Genomic DNA, 16923 nt, shown 5'->3' on the forward strand with positions numbered 1-16923 from the left:
CCAACTCAGACATGGCTCTCTTCCATCCTCCTGCCAACTGCTGGTCAGCAGCCCCTACAGTCTCGTGCTGCCGAGTAGCAAGAGGAAGGAGGATCTCTTGGATCTGTTGGTTTCTAGACCAAGGATGTGGATTTAGGGTAATGGGCTTGTTCCCAGTCCTGATAGCCCCCAGAAAGTGGGCAGTTTATGGGCAGAAGTGAGTGGGAATAAATAAGTAGCAGCCACCGAGAGAGGAGTGAGTGAGGAGGATTTAGCTTATTGACGTTTTCCGTTTAGCTTTTCTTCAAGGGCTGACTGGCTGACATCCCAGGAATCGGAGGAAAATCTAGCCCAGCAGAGGCAGGCTGTGTCCAGCCCGTAGAGGCGGCTGCCCTCTCTGCGGATTAGCCAGGCAGCACAGTTTTTCCGTAACATCCAACCTAAGTCCTCAAACTTCAGCCATGAGGCAGCCATACGAAGCCGGTCGTGGAAAAGCAAACGTACCCAGGCACATAGGGTCGCTCACAGTGGTGAGCAAATTTTGGTCAACAAGGTGATCTTTTGTCCTCTTCACCTCCTCGGAGGCCATGTCTGTGCCCTGCCTCTTGCAGGGATAAATAAGCCCACACTAGTGAAATGTTGGTGTCAGAGCCCCCAGTATTGGTGACACAGCTCTGGGGCAGGGACAGTTTGTGGGCACAGGCTATGACAGAAGTTATCCGGATGCTGGCAGTGGGCAGAAGAGGAAGTGGGGTGGAGGTGGGAAGGGCAGAGCCTGACGCCAGAAGTGACCCTAAGTGTAGTCTTTGATGCCTCCTTGCCATCTCCCCTACCTCTCTTCACACCATCTCCAAATCCTGACATCTTCCTGGTGCGTCTCCTCGCTGTCCCCACTGCGTCTTCCTCAGCACTGATCCCCTTCCTTTTTCGTTTCCTCCTGGCCTCCCTAGCCCCCACTCCACCCCCAGTCCATTCTCTACTGTCATCTTCCTGCCTAAAGTTCTGCATCTTCTCGATGCTCTTAGGTAACACATTTCTTTCTTTGGTTTTCAAGTCCTGAGGAGTCTGTTCCCACCAGCCTCGTAAATCTCAGCAAACAGCCCAAACCCCTTTGCCCTCTGAGCTCTGGCCACACCAGCCGTGCTGCTTCCTACCACAGGGACATGGCACATGCTACCCCCTCAGTCTGCAACTGGTTGGGTCGTTGAGGCAGACTTAGGATGGGAAATCTTGCCACCAAAAAGGGATAGGTGAGTGAGCAGCTTCTCACTCTAATTCTCCACCCAGGCAGTGTTCACAAAAATCAAGAGCTGCAGAGGAAGCAGTGATAAAAAGAGATTTCTTCTGGGACCAGTCTTGCGCTGGTGTAGAGCTGATTGCCAGTGTATGGCGAGGATGTACAGGGAAGTGAAAAGTCAGTCTGAGTTACAGGTGCACTGGCTGCCTCACACTCTCAGAGTGCAGGGATGGGGTGGAGGAGGGTGCTTACTTGGTATCCAGCATGGCCCATGTGATGGTCAGTCTCCACTCACGACCCTCGGGTCCTGCAGACTCATGCTGACCTGCATCTTCGTGGGTGCTGCTCTCACGCTGCTCCCATGATCACTGCCACAGTCAAATTCCCCAGAAACAACTGTCTGCCAAGCCAGAAGATAGCCTGGCCACCACAAACACACATCCTCCAATCAAAAAGCTGAGGTCACGCTTCCCAATATGGCAAAGAGCTAGCACATTTTTCTTCCTTAAAAGGTAGGCAGTATTTTTCTTAAGATTTGTGTATTTATTTGAAAGGCAGAGTGACAGAGAGAGAGAGAGAGAGAGATTGATCTTCCATCCACTTGTTCACTCCCCAAATTGTTGCAGCAGCTGGGGCTGGAACAGTCTGAAGCCAGGAGCCAGGAACTCCATCCTGGTCTCCCACATGGGTGGCAGGGGCCCAAATACTCGAGCCATCTTCTGCTGCCTTCCCAGACATGTTAGCAGGGAGTTGGATCAGAAGTAGAGCAGCTGGGGCTCAGACTGGTGCTGTGATATGGGATGTTGGTATCACAGCAGCAGCTTCCCCACAGGCCTTAGCCAGTGTTTTTCTGGCTGGGAGAAATGCATAACCACTCATTCATCTCTGTCTCCTGCTTCCATCTAAGCTTCTTCCCAGCTCCCACCTTTCTTTTCTGCCCACATTCCTGGCCCGCTTTTTGATGGAGGTGACTGGTGATGTGGGTCCTGTCTGCACTGTTGAATGCCTTTTACAGCCAGGTTCTGCTGCTTTCAGGCAGTACAGAATATCCAGTATTTGAGATTCATGGAGCAAAACCACATGCGATGTTCAACAGGCTTGAAGTGTCTGAATGGGCTGCTTCTGGTGCCAGATGTTACAGTATCTTCTAGAGGCTTGGATCCTTTGTCCTGAAGACTTGGCAAGTTGTCCTGTGTCTTGAGGTTGTACCATCAGCCAAGGGTAGAAGGGGAGGTTATAGGGCTCTGGGGTACAGGAGCTAATTCCAGTAAGATGCTTAGGGTGTCCCTGGGGTTCAGATGGTACCCCCTCAACTGTGATAGTCAGTTGCCTGGAGAGGAGAAGCATATCATGGAGAAGTCTGACAAATCCAAATCCTGTCTGGGGACTTACACTCTTTAAAGACAGGGCCCTGGGGCTGGTGTTGTGGCATAACAAGTAAAGCCACTGCCTGCAACGCCAGCATCCCATATGAGTGCTGGTTTGTGTCCCGACGGCTCCACCTCTGATCCAGCTCCCTCCTAATGTGCCTGGGAAAAGCAGTGGGAGATGGCCCAGGTCCTTGGGCCCCTGCACCCATGTGGGAGACCTGGCTTCAGTCTGGCCAGTCCTGGCCATTGCAGACATCTGGGGAGTGAACCAGCAGATGGAAAAATCTGTCTGTCTCTTCCCTCCCTCCACCATAACTCTTTCAGATAAATAAATTATATATATATATATATGTGTGTGTGTGTGTATGTACATATGTATGTAAATATATTTATATATATATCTATATATAGATATATATGTAAATATCTGTATATGTATCTATGTAGATATAGATATATATAAAGATAGGGACCTGGGTGAGATGCTACTCTCTCTGGTTCAGTGCTCTCCTTCCTCCTCGGAACAGCAGTCTGCAGGGGTGACCTGCTCCTGAAGCTGCCAAGGCAACTTAATGAAGCCGCATCACCATATCCTGGCACCTGGCACTACACCTGCATTCAGCGAGTGTGCGAACAAGATTTGTTGTGGAGTGAGTCCATTTTGGCGCCTGTGAGGCTGCTGCTTCCCCTCCCTTTATAGAGCAAGGGCTCAAGGGTGACGATGACAACAGCCAAAGTTACCATGGGCTTAGAACTAAGCTGCCAAGCTGGCATGTCTCAGCCCGTTTAATTTTCAAATAGCCTCCAAAGTAGAATTTTAGCAGTCCCATTCTCTAAGTGAGCAGACTGAACTGCTGGGTGGGCAGATGACCACAGGCCGCACTCCTGGCCAAGTCAGATGGGGATCCTAGAATCCTTCCACTTCCAGCTGCTGCCTCCCTCCTCAGGAAAGGCCTTGGATTCCTTCCAGCCATCTCCGTGTCCAGGCATCCTTTACTGGCACTGACAGAAGCACACAGAAGGGTGGGCTGTAGGGGTGCCAGGTTCCATAGCCATTCCTGACCAAGCAAACATTTATCTGCTGCACAGCACGTGTGATTTCACAGCAGGTTCAGACTTGCTGTCTCTGCCCAGCCTAGGTTGCTCATCTCCCAGGCTGGCAGAGCTGTTTCTGCAACAATGTGCATTCGCCGTACACCATGCTGTGTAGCACAGACTGCCCCACTGCCTGGCTGCCATGGTGCCCACAAGCTACTTTACCCTGGGAAGCTGCCCAACTGAGTTCTCACTGATTCCAAATCTGGCTGAACATGACACCGTACTTCAGTAGTATTTATTTTTATTAGAGAAAACTTCATACGGAAAAGTATACTGAACTCGCATGTAGCCATCACAAGCTTCAACAGTTATCAACTCACGGCCCCTCTTGTCTCATTTGTACCCTCAGTCACACTTTTCTGCAGATCATTTTAATGCAAATTACAGAAACTTCATCCATATGTAAGTATGCCTCTCTAAAAGGTAAGGGCCCTTTTTTTTTTTTTACTCATTTTATTGCCGGCGCTGTGGTTCACTAGGCTAATCCTCCGCCTGCGGCGCCGGCACCCCGGGTTCTAGTCCCGGTTGGGGCGCTGGATTCTGTCCCAGTTGCTCCTCTTCCAGTCCAGCTCTCTGCTGTGACCCGGGAGGGCAGTGGAGGATGGCCCAAGTCCTTGGGCCCTGCACCCACATGGGAGATCAGGAGGAAGCACCTGGCTCCTGGCTTCTGATTGGCACAGCACGCCGGTGGTAGCGGCCATTTGGGGGGTGAACCAACTGAAGGAAGACCTTTCTCTCTGCCTCTCTCTCTCTCACTATTTAACTCTGCCTGTCCACAAAAAAAAAAAAAAAAAAAAAAAAAAAAAAAAAAAAAAAAAATTATTTGAAAGGCAAAACCACAGAGAGGAGGAAGAGACAGAGATTGTCACTCCCCAAATGGCCACAATGGCCGGGCCTGGGCCAGGCCAAAGCCAGGAGCCAGGATCTTCATCCAGGCCTCCCATGTTGGGTGCAGGGGCCCAAACATTTGGGTCAACTTCCACTGCTATCCCAGGAGTATTAGCACAGAGCTGGATCAGAAGTGGAGCAGCTGGGACTTGAACTGGCACCATATGAGATGCCAGCACTGCAGGTCTAGGATTAACCTTCTACACCACAGTGCTGGTCCCAGTAAGGGCCGTTTAAAAAAAAAAATTAAAAATTATTTTAAAGGCAGGCACACAGCCGGTGCCGTGGCTCAACAGGCTAATCCTCCGCCTTGCAGCGCCGGCACACCGGGTTCTAGTCCCGGTCAGGGCGCTGGATTCTGTCCCGGTTGCCCCTCTTCCAGGCCAGCTCTCTGCTGTGGCCCAGGAGTGCAGTGGAGGATGGCCCAAGTGCTTGGGCCCTGCACCCACATGGGAGACCAGGAGAAGCACCTGGCTCCTGCCTTCGGATCAGCATGGTGCGCGCCGGCCACAGCAGCCATTGGAGGGTAAACCAATGGCAAAGGAAGACCTTTCTCTCTGTCTCTCTCTCTCACTGTCCACTCTGCCTGTCAAAAAAAAAAAAAAAAAAAAAAGGCTGGCACACATTCACACACACACACATACACAATTTCCCATCCACACTGTTTCACTTCCCAAATATCCACAACTGGAGTGCTGGACTAAGCCAGATTGAAGTTAGGAGCCAGGACTTCAATTTGGGTCTCCCACGTGGGTAGCAGGGTTTCAAATATTTGAGCCACCATCTGCTGCTTCCCAGGGAGTATATTAGCAGGAAGCTGCAATCCAGAGCAGAACTAGGACTCGAATTGAGATATGATTTGGGATGCAGGTATCCCAAAGGGCATCTTCCCTTCCTTCCTTCCTTCCTTCCTTCCTTCCTTCCTTCCTTCCTTCCTTCTTTTTTGGACAGGCAGAGTGGATAATGAGAGAGAGAGACAGAGAGAAAGGTCTTCCTTTTTGCCGTTGGTTCACCCTCCAATGGCTGCTGCGGCTGGCGCATTGCGCTGATCCGAAGCCAGGAGCCAGGTGCTTCTCCTGGTCTCCCATGCGGGTGCAGGGCCCAAGCACTTGGGCCATCCTCCACTGCCTTCCCGGGCCATAGCAGAGAGCTGGCCTGGAAGAGGGGCAACCGGGATAGAATCCGGTGCCCCAACCGGGACTAGAACCCGGTGTGCCGGCGCCACAAGGCGGAGGATTAGCCTGATAAGCCACAGTGCCAGCCGGCATATTCTATTTCAAAACCAACCCAGATTCCTTTTTTTTTTTTTTTTTTGACAGGCAGAGTGGACAGTAGAGAGAGACAGAGAGAAAGGTCTTCCTTTTTGCCGTTGGTTCACCCTCCAATGGCCGCCGCAGTAGCGCGCTGCGGCCGGCGCACCGCGCTGTTCCGATGGCAGGAGCCAGGTGCTTCTCCTGGTCTCCCATGGGGTGCAGCGCCCAAGGACTTGGGCCATCCTCCACTGCACTCCCTGGCCACAGCAGAGAGCTGGCCTGGAAGAGGGGCAACCGGGACAGGATCGGTGCCCCGACCGGGACTAGAACCCGGTGTGCCGGCGCCGCAAGGCGGAGGATTAGCCTATTGAGCCGCGGCGCCGGCTCCAGATTCCTTTTTAAAAGACAACTACCATACCATTACAATACCTCAAAATTTAAAAATGCTTCTTTTTTTAAAAAAAATTTTTGACAGGCAGAGTGGACAGTGAGTGTGAGAGAGAGAGAGAGAGAGAGAGAAAGGTCCTCTTTTTCCGTTGGTTCACCCCCCAATAGCACCCCCCAGTGCACTGTGCTGATTTGAAGCCAGGAGCCAGGTGCTTCTCCTGGTCTCCCATGCGGGTGCAGGGCCCAAGGACTTGGGCCATCCTCCACTGCCTTCCCGGGCCACAGCAGAGAGCCAGACTGGAAGAGGAGCAACCGGGACAGAATCTGGCACCCTGTCCGGGAGTAGAACCCGGTGTGCCGGCGCTGCAGGTGGAGGATTAGCCTAGTGAGCCGCAGCGCCGGCCTGGCCTAAAAATGCTTCTTAAATATCAAAGATTATCAAGTTCAAATTCCCTTGATTACCCAATTTTCACATAATTGATTTATTTAAATTATAATGTACGTTAAGATTTCCTACATTATGTATGATTGCTGTGACTTATCTCTGGGTTCCTTCCTCTTTTTTCTTCCACTCCCCAAATGGCCACAACAGTTTGAACTGGGCCAGGCCAAAGCCAGGAGCTTGAAGCTCCACCTGGGTCTCCCATGGTGGTGGCAGGCTCCAAGTACTTGGGCCCTCATCTGCTGCTTTCCCAGGCACATAGCTGCGAGTTGGATCAGAAGTGGAACACCCAGGAGTCAAATTGGCACTCCAATTTGAGATGCCAATTTATTTATTGAAAAAATCACATCTGTGTTAGTTTTTAAGAGTTTTTAATGTTTGGGAGATTGTTGACTGCATCCCATGGTGTCATTTAACATTTTCTTCTGTTCCTTATATTTCCTGTAAACTGGTAGTCAGTTTAAAACTACGTATTTCTAGGGCCTCACTCCCAAAACTCAGACTGGTGTGGGTGCTGGGGATTTCTCATTCTTGAAATGAGACTCCAGCTGAGTCTGTCTCAGGTTTGTGAATTGCCAATCTACATGACCCCTCCAGTAACCACAAATCTGCCTCAGTCACACCATGTAGGAGAGACAGACCGCAGTGGCTTGAGATTCTCAGTAAGGATGCTCTGGGAGCCCCAGGGCTGTGCATCCTTCTTCTAACCCAGGCTGGAGAAACTTTTGGTTTCATTTATTTGAGAGAGGGAGAAGGAGGAAGGGAGAGAGAGAGTGAGAGGTCTTCCATCTGGGTTAGGCTGAAGCCAGGAATCTGGAACTCCATCCAGGACTCCCACACGGGTGGTATGGCCCAAGCATTTGCCCCATCATCTGCTACCTCCCAGCATGTGTATTAGTAGGAAGCTGATGGGAAGTGGAGGTAGGACTGGATTCCAGGCTGTGCTGTGGGGATGTTGGTGTCCCAAAATACCTCCTCTCTAGGGAAACTTCTTATTCGGACCTTTCCTGGCCTTGAGGGTATGTGGGTCAGGGTGGAGTGACCATCTTGCTGCGTGGCCCTGAGGATGAAGGAACTGACTGCAGGGTCGGTAGCTTCACCTGGGGCTGAGGGCTAAGTGCTGCTGGCAGTGCCACCTTCTGTTCCGGCTGATGATGCAGGGGGCCTGGGAAACAGGCCCAAACTCTTATGTAACTGCTCTCCCCACCCCACCCCCACCCCCCAGGACCAACTGTCCCCTTAACTGCTGAGAGAGACATTCCACTGGTAACAGCTAGTGCCTCACTGCAGTGACACACAGCAGTCAGAGTGATCCTTTTAGCATCTGCATCAGGTCACTTCCCCACCTTGTTCCAATTTCTCCCGTGACTTCCTGTCACACAAGAGCCATACTCCTCACTTGGGCTGATGGGGCCCACTGTGGTCTGGTCCACACCCACTTCTCCAACTGTTTCTTTCAGTCATCTCCATCTTTCCTTCCTGGCCACACTAGCCTTTCTGCTGGTCGTAGGTCAGTCTTGTTCCTACCACAGGGTTTTTACACTTACTATTTCCTCCAGGAATGTTTTTCCTCTTAATTTCTCACAGGACTCCCTTAAAACCTCTGCTGAAATGTCACCTCCTCGGACTATGTAACACAGCACCTCTTGTCACTCTATAATCTCATCCTGTTTTATTTTTCTTCATAGAAATTCTAAGAACCTGAAATATTTTTTTTTTTACCTCTTTGTCCCCCTTTAGTTTGTGGGTTCCTTAGGGAAAGGGGTTTTGATCATCTCATTCACCAACATATCCCAAGCAACTAGCACAGTGGCTGGTATATAACAGGTGCTCAATAAGTACTTGTTGAATAAATGGATAGATGGATGGGTGGATTGGATTGATAGATGGAAGAACATTTTCTCAATCCTGCCCCTCTTCTGTGAGCATGTGCATATACGTGTGCACACGTGCGTGAATGCACACACACACAACCATTTATCAGGTTACGCTTCTTAAACTACCTGGGTCCCTCCCCAATTACAGGAGTTACACTGATGGTGCACCCAGGGGTCTATTTTGAGAACAGAAGGTGCTATAAGACAAGGTCCTCCACAAAGGAATGTACTTCAGGAGCAAAGGGAGGCTAGGGGCTTGGACTTGTTGGATAAAAGGAAGTTCAAGCCAGAAACAAATTTTTATTGAGCAGCAGGAACTCCACTGGTGCTACAAAGGACTGGGGTAAGGAAGCATACGCGCCTCAGGGGTGTATTGCTTGACTTTATCTGTACTGTTCCTGCTCCAGGAAGATGGGCTCGCTAGGTTTCTTTATTCTGTCTCCTAACACCCCAGGCAGGAGACTCCCTGGGTAGCCACAGCTTGCTGCTTCCAGTTTCAGGAAGCCCGCTCCTTCCTGTTTTGTGTGGGCAATGACTCAGGGGAGGAGTCCCTCTGGCGGACTGGGCCCATTCTGGCCACTCTGCACCCCGTCTCTGCTCCTGACTTCTCCTCGGCTGGCAGAATGCAGGCTTTTCTTTCTTCTGCCCAAGAAGAAACTCTACAGGATCGGGCAGAGGAGCATCAGGTTTTCTTCCAGGCTAGCTTCAGCCCTGGGATGTTCAAAGCAGCTTCTCACTTCAAACCCCAGTTCGTGGGCAGTTAGTATGGAAGGGGGCTACCGGCAGAGTGGCCCAGCCTCTGTCTCCAGTGGTGGACAACGGAGGTCACTGCAGAAGGGGCATTAAGCATCTAAGGCAGTTAGACATTTGTCCTCCATGAAGGGCTCGGCCAGCAAGCTTCTGCGAACTGATCTTGTTCCCACACACCGCAAGTGCCAAGTTTTGGGGACAGAGCAACTCAGGACTTTGTCCAACTCTGCCAGAGTTTGAGGTCTCTTGGGAGCCCAACACAGGAGTGGCTTCTCTGTTCTGGACTTTGCTAAAGAAGCATCACCATAGACCTGGAAGCCACAAACCAGGCAGTGTGTCTCCCCGTGCCAGCCCACCTGGGTTTCTCTACATCCTCGGTAGATGATATGGTAGAGGCCAGATACAGGAAGAGAAGTGGGAGGCACAGCTGCTGGAAAGAAAACCAGGACTGCTCAGCTACTTCTGCTACGTACACTGTGCTACCAGGACCTCCTCTCTCTCCTGTCTCCGTTTTGGCCACAGCCCTCTTGTCTACCAGGCATCCCAGACACAGCCTTGGCCTGTCACTTCTGCAGGTTCCTTAGAGAATGGATTGTGGTTGCAGAAGCAATTCTGTGAAGCTATGGCAGCAGCAGGATACAAGGACATCTGTGCTCCACTCCCTGAGAGAACAGAACTTCAGGATAACTGCAGTCAAGACCCCCTCAGTCTCTCCCTTCCACAGCTGAGACATTTCTTAAGAACTTCACTTCTGAGGCTGTCACAGAAATAATTTTTAAGTTTTGGAAACAAGTGATATAATATAAATCACTTAAGAATCCCTCTCATCCTGGCATCTCCTCTTGGGTCCCATCTGTGCTTCTTGTTTCAACTACGATGAACTCTTTTTTTTTTTTTTTTTGACAGGCAGAGTGGACAGTGAGAGAGACAGAGAGAAAGGTCTTCCTTTGCCGTTGGTTCACCCTCCAATGGCCGCTGCGGCCGGTGCACTGCACTGATCCAAAGGCAGGAGCCAGGTGCTTCTCCTGGTCTCCCATGGGGTGCAGGGCCCAAGCACTTGGGCCATCCTCCACTGCACTCCCAGGCCACAGCAGAGAGCTGCCCTGGAAGAGGGGCAACCAGGACAGAATCCGGCGCCCCAACTGGGACTAGAACCCTGGTGTGCCGGCGCCGCAAGGCGGAGGATTAGCCTGTTGAGCCATGGCGCCGGCCCACGATGAACTCTTACTGTTTGCTAATACTTTCTAAAAGGCCACATACCAAGGCAGGGTGATGATGAGAAGGTTCACAGCCAAATCCTGGCCACTAAGGCTGGGCTCAAGGGAACTTCTCACATTAGCTTAACTTCCTGTGACATCTTCTGAGACCTCCAGTCTCTGGCACTTCATCTATCCTTGACTACCCACATTGTTCCTTAGTACTTAGGAGCCCAGGCTGGGATGTGGCTGACGGGTCCCATGTGTATGTCCAGCTGACAGCGCAGCCAAGGTGCCTGGATCTGACGGGGAGGTTCACCAGCAGTTCCTCCTCAAACCACTCCAACAAAAACACGCTTGGTTTTTGCTAAGGGTCTAATCAGCAAAAGGCCAAAAGCATCTCATAGCCAAAAGACAGGGCAAAATGTATAAAGAGTAGAACCTTTTGAACACTTGTCCAGAAGTGACATCTCACTTACCCTCAGCAGTGAATGGGAACACTGGATCCCTGGGGGACCGAGGCCATTGGTATTACTCATGGCTGGGGAGGTTCTGAGGTGTGATAGGCAAGTTCAGAAGGCACTGTGGCAGCCAGATGTGGGTGTGTACACCAGTGCCTCCTGTACAGATGCCCATTCTAGGCCAACCTGCTGCACTGCCCTCCCAGGGGACACAGGACAAGTTAGGGTGAATATACAAGATCTGCTCACTCTGTCACAAGCAACCACACAGGTTGGTATCTAGAAGAGAAATGGTAGGGAAATTTCTGCAAGGGCATCATGTTTGCGTAGATACCCTGACATGGAAATAGAGAGCCTATGAGGTCCTCACTACCCAGTGTGGTCACACAGGGAATATATGACTTAAAGGGCAGGCTTCAGGCCCTTGGCGTTTTGTGGAAGAGTGGGATGAACGCAGAGGGGCACTTGCCTGAGCCCTCCCCACTCCTTATTCAAGTAGCCATTCCTTTTGGATCACACCCATAGGCTGGCACAGCCTCACTGACCACACGAGGGTAAGGGAAACCAAATTCTGAGATTGGCTAGAGGTACCAGATTAACCTACGCGGCTGCTAGGTTACACAGCCTTACCTTAAGCATTCAACAGTTGGAGAGGCAGACAACTGGAAGGACTATGGAATCAGGGAAGGCTCCCTGGAGGTGGGCTAAAGGATAGTGAGATTTGGACACAGGGAGAGGAGAAGAAAGACACTCCAGCAGAGAAGAATCAAAGCAAAGGCAGGGGATGCGGGTTTGGTGCTGTGTTTAAGCCACTGCTTGGGATACTTGCATGCCATATTGGAGTACCTAGGTTTGAGTCCCTGCTCCACTTCTGATGCAGCTTCTTGCTAATGTGCTGCCTTGGAGGCAGCAGATGATGGCTCAAAGTGGTACTTGGGTACTTGTTACCATGTGGAAAGCCCAGACTGAATTCTGGTCTCTTGACTTTGGCCTGATTCAGTCCTGGCTGCTGCAGGCATTTGGAGAGTAAGCCAACAGATGGAAGACCTGTTTCTCTTGCTTCCTTTTAATAAATAAACAAAAATGTAAAAAAATATAATAAAAGCAAAAATGGGAGCCAGTGTTGTGGCATAGCAGATAAAGCCAACACTTGCAATGCCAATATCCCACATGGGCTCCAGTTCAAGTCCTGGCAGCTCCACTTCAGATCCAGTTCCCTGCTACTGGCCTGGGAAAAGCAGTGGAAGATAGCTCAAGTACCTGGGGCCCTGCCACCCATCTTGGAGACCTGGATAAAACCCCTGGCTCCTGATTCAGCCTGGCCCAGCCCTGGCAGTTGCAGCCATCTAGGGAGTGAACCAGAGAATGGAAGATCTCTCTTTTTGTGACTTTCAAATAAATAATCTTTGAAAAAAATAAATAAATAAAAGCAAAGACATTCTTTTCTTGACTTTGTTCTGTTCCAAATGTACATTCATAGAATATTCATTCATTTACATCTGAATACTCAAAAAAGAAAAACCAAAACCCACGATGTAAAGGGGTCTACCCAAGTGGACACAAGTAGCAGAGCTGGTGTGCTCAACAGCAGGGTTTCATGTTGTTCATGCTGGGGCTCCAGATTTATAGCTGGCGGGAATGCAAAGACAAGCTTACCAGATTTCAAGATGATGGACAGGGAGAGGGATGTTAAGGGTGCTCCCGAGGCAACATGAGGTTTTTGACTGATTTCACAAAGTGGGAATGATGGACCCATTTTAACCTAAAATTCAAAAATTATGAGAATAACCATACAAAATGAATACCTTATCATTTCACTCCCCTCCCCTCTGAAGAGGTAACCAATAAATCCCACCCCCTTATAAAGAGAAAATATGGGCACAGCAGCAGCAACACAGGTGAAAAGCAGGTTCCAAAAAGAGGAGCAGGTCCTGCTCTAAGGAGGAAACAAACTGCCCTTAGCCACATCAGGCCAAACTAGGAAACCATTTGAGGTAGCCTTTGGTTTGATGTGGCCAAGAACTTCCTAGAAATAACATTTAGGAGACCTTGAAAAAACCAGGGCTGTTGCAGTCGGGATGCTTTATGAGGTAGGGACTGCCTTAACTACTATCCTGGAGGTGGGGCAGCCACAGTCAAGAATCCCAGCATCTCTCCTGGGAAGTTGCTTGAATTATTGTGGTGCATGTTATGCCACAGAGATGAGGCCTAATCAGAGCTGACTGCTGGTGGAGTGGTGAAGGGGAGGGTTCTGGGGGAGGTTCTTCCTGGCAGGAAGGTCAGCATGAAACCAGATTCCTGAAGCACTGTTCAGAAGCACCCCTGCTTTGTTGGGGGTACATAACTACTTCACCAGGGCATGGCCAGGACCATGGGGAAAGGCAGCACAGGGTAGACAAATGGGAGATTAACTTAAAGGGGCCTGAGAATCACCTTGGATGCTTAAAAAAATAGGATTCTTGGGTCAACCCACAAAGAGCTTAATCCAATCTGTAATGGGAAATAGGAATTTGCACTTTTAACAAGTTTCCCAGGCAATTCTGCCACAATGATCCATAGATAGTGACCAAACTGTTTAACTGGGATGTTTTTGAGTGTCAAAATGGGCAAGCTTAGAAACTGCGAGGCAACAGCTGTAAATGAGGAATACTCCAGGAAAACAGATGTAGTAATTCTGTGTATGAATCATATTTGAGAGAAGCTAGTATGGTGGTTAGGAACACAACCTCTGGGGCAGGCAACCAGATGCTGTCCTACTTAACTGTTTAATCTGGAGCACATTCTTTTATCCCTTTAAGCCTGTTTCTTTGTATGTGAAAGAGAGCTATAATTGTACACTCAGTACAGTATTCTTTTGGCAAAGTTTGCTCTGGGCCCTGAATTGTTTTATGGAGTATTACATTTGACCCTCAACTATAGGCAAAACTTACACAGAGACTGGAACCCAGGAGATAAGGGATGCTAAATGCTTGCTCTGCCTGTTTTGTAACGCTTTCATTTCCTTCTTCTGCAACACAAAAATGGGGCAGAAGGCAGAGCCTGGAAACGCACAAGCGATACTTTTGCAGCTGACCTTTTCCTTTTACCTTCCTTCCTGAAGGTAAAATTCCCAGAGACATTTCACTCTGAGTTTGCAATTTTGCCCAAGTATTACTGGTAAGGAAACTCTCTTTGGGTGGGTGTTTACGCAGCAGTTAAGTTGCTGTTTGGATGCCTGCACCTGATATTGGAGCCTGGTTTGAGTCCTGGCTCCTCTGCTCCTAATCCAGTTTTCTGCCGGTGCACAGCCTGGAAGACAGCAGACGATGGGTCAGGTACTTGGGTTCTTGCTACTCACATGGTAGCCCTGGTGGTAGTTTGGGGCTCCTGACTTTGGCCTTGCCCAACCCTGGCTGTTCTGAGCATTTGGGAAGTGAACCAGTAGATGGAAGACCTCTCTCTCTCTCTCTCTGTTGTTCATTCAAGTAAAATTAAATTTTGAAAAAAATAAAAACTTAAAATATTATCAACCTAGAGAAAACCTGTCCGAGATGTGGTGCTCTGGGGTGAATCTTAAGAATCTGAACTCTGTGCCAAAGGTAATTATATAAAGGAGACCCACAAAAACATCACTGTTAGAAATGATGACATGACAGAGAGTAAAACAACCCACTTTATTTTTCACATGACATGTGGAAACCAGAGAGCCAGTTTCAGTACTTTAACCTCTAATGCGGACTGGCAGCTTACCTTTCAAAGCTCTAGCAGGCAGAGGACAGGGCAGCCCAGAGCTTCCCACTGAGAAGTTTGTTCACTCACTGAGGACACTGCAAAGATCCCTGTTCTGGCATCATGTTTTTTTAAAAGTTTATTTTTATTTATTTGGAAGGCAGAGAGTGAAAGAGACAGAGACGGGTCTTGCATCTTCTGGTTCATTGCCCAAATATCCACAATAGCTGGCGGTGGAGGGTGCCAGTCCAAAGCCAGGAGACAGGAACTCCATACAGATCTCCCACATGGGAGTCATCTGCTGCCTCCCAGGGTGCTCATTTGCAGGAAGCTGAATTGGGAGTGGAGGTGGGACTCCATCTCAGGCATTCTGATATGCAGTGTGGGCACCCCCCGTGGCAGCTGAACCAGCAACACCACAGTGCCAACCCCTGGCATCGCATTTAAGCCAGCTAAAATCAGGCTTGCAGTGGCAAAGGCTCGCCCACCGAGGATGGGAGTCCGGGAAGGCTTCTCCTCCGGCGAGCTGCCAGCTCAATCTTCTGAACCAGGTTCACATCCCAAGGATGGGTCACAAAGCTGATAACGGAGCCTGGAACCTCACTACCTACACGACCCACCCTCCCTGCTCTGTGGATGTAATCTTGCAGGGTGAGGGGGAAATCATAGTTGACAACTAGCTCCACACGGGTGCTGTCAAGGCCCCGAGAGGCTATGTCTGTACAGAGTAGTACGTCTCGGGAGCCCTTCTGGAAACACTGGAAGATACCTGCTCTCATCGAGGCTGGCATTTGCCCTTGCAGCCTTAGGTGTTGGATTTTGTGGTCATCCAGAATATATCCCAGCCAGTTCACCGTGCTGGAACTATTACAGAACACCAGGAGAGCTCCCGAGGGGCCAGTCCTGTCTAGCCTGTCACGCCGTTTGAGAATCTGCAACAACTCCGTCACCTTGTCCATTCCTTTCAGTCTCATAAATGTCTGTCGGACGTGAGGCATGATGCAGTGGAGCTTGGAGCTGGTGATGGTGGTGACAGAGTCTGGCCTGGTGACTTTACTCAGCAACTGGCCTACCCCTTCAGGGAATGTGGCTCCCACCAGCACTAACTGAGCTTTGGGATTGAAGGGGTCTTCTAAGTCTGCTGGGCCTTCAGCTATCTGGCTCTTCTCCAAGATGTAGTTCACCAGTTCCAGGAAGCTGTCATCCAACAGTGTGTCTGCCTCATCCAACACCATGAAGGAGAGCTCGGCCAGGCTGATGAGCTGACTTTTCAGGGCCTTCCACAAAGCCCCCGGAGTGGCCACCAGCACATCTGCTGAAGGCTGTTTGCATAGCTGCAGCTTGATTCTACGCATACCATGGCCTCCCCCTAGCTCCTGCACGTGCAGCCCTAAGGAGCTGCCCAGGGGCTGGGCCACGGCTCGCACCTGTTCGGCTAATTCTCGGGAAGGCACAAGGACGAGGCCCCTGGGAGAGGGGATACGGCGGTGGTCCAGGCTTGGCTGGCCCATAAGCCGTTGAAACAGAGGTAGTATGTAACTCAGAGTCTTGCCACTACCTGTTTCCGCGGCACAAAGGATATGGTGGCCGCGAAGCAGAGAGGGGATGGTGCTCGACTGCACGGTCGTGGGCCGGACGACTTCGGGCGCAGTCTCCCGTAGTGCTCGCAACACACATGGCTCCAGACCCAGATCGCCGAAGCTGCTGTCCGATGAGAGGTTCCGAAGCGCTGGTGCCTGGTGTTCAGCACGTTCGATGGAGAAGTGGTCCCCATGCGCGCGCCGATGCCTCCAGCCACGCGAGGCGAGAGGCGCACATTCCCAACGGCCCAGCGTGAGGCCCGCCGGCTGGTTCAACTCTGGCCGTCGCGCGGAGACCAACAGCGGCCCTGGTCGCACCAGCACCGGCCGCGGGGAACTCTGGTGCCTTCTCTGTCGCTGTTCCTGCCGCCGCTGTAGAGACCGTGGAATGCGCACCACGGGCAGGGGCTCGTCGGGATCGCGGACCACCAGGTCCCGTCGGAGAAACAGGAACAACCTAGCCTCCAGCGACAAAAACCGCGTGGGCCTAGCTAAGGCCATTTTCCCCTTTGACCAGGAGAGGCGCAAGCCAGTGACGTCACGGACGCGCCTCCTGTACGGTGGCCGGCATGGCTCAGTAACTCCCGTGGAGCTGGAGAACCGTGAGGAAGAAGGTAGCTGTACAGTTCAGCAAAGTCCGTAAGTCTGAACAGTGGGTGGCGGTATCCAGACCTGGACCAGCTTTGGGGAAGGGCAC

At 50.8% G+C, this 16923-nt stretch overlaps 3 protein-coding genes across 9 annotated transcripts in view; 1 reads left to right on the forward strand and 2 right to left on the reverse strand.

Annotated features, from left to right (window-relative positions):
• Nucleotides 1-8684: 8684 nt before the first annotated feature.
• On the reverse strand, nucleotides 8685-11577 carry DPEP2NB (DPEP2 neighbor). The gene is made up of 3 exons (XM_062176034.1): nucleotides 11569-11577; nucleotides 11125-11188; nucleotides 8685-9711 (listed from the first exon to the last, which is right to left on the reverse strand). Exons 1-3 carry the CDS (start codon nucleotides 11575-11577, stop codon nucleotides 9374-9376), a joined length of 411 nt encoding a protein of 136 aa, XP_062032018.1. The 3' UTR covers nucleotides 8685-9373.
• Nucleotides 11578-14570: 2993 nt separating this feature from the next.
• DDX28 (DEAD-box helicase 28) lies at nucleotides 14571-16728 on the reverse strand. Its single transcript, XM_062176713.1, has one exon. It carries the CDS (start codon nucleotides 16725-16727, stop codon nucleotides 15105-15107), a length of 1623 nt encoding a protein of 540 aa, XP_062032697.1. The 5' UTR covers nucleotide 16728; the 3' UTR covers nucleotides 14571-15104.
• Nucleotides 16729-16774: 46 nt separating this feature from the next.
• DUS2 (dihydrouridine synthase 2) overlaps nucleotides 16775-16923 on the forward strand; it is a 41358-nt gene continuing 41209 nt past the window's right edge. For 3 of the 7 annotated variants that reach the window (XM_062177082.1, XM_062177085.1, XM_062177081.1), the window contains exon 1: nucleotides 16775-16865. The gene's annotated coding sequence lies outside the window, so the exon portion shown is untranslated. The remainder of the gene's footprint in view (nucleotides 16866-16923) is intronic. The other 4 variants (XM_062177084.1, XM_062177079.1, XM_062177087.1 and 1 more) reach the window with 2 other exon arrangements.

This window comes from Lepus europaeus, chromosome 19, assembly GCF_033115175.1.
Source record: "Lepus europaeus isolate LE1 chromosome 19, mLepTim1.pri, whole genome shotgun sequence".
NCBI lineage: Eukaryota > Metazoa > Chordata > Mammalia > Lagomorpha > Leporidae > Lepus > Lepus europaeus.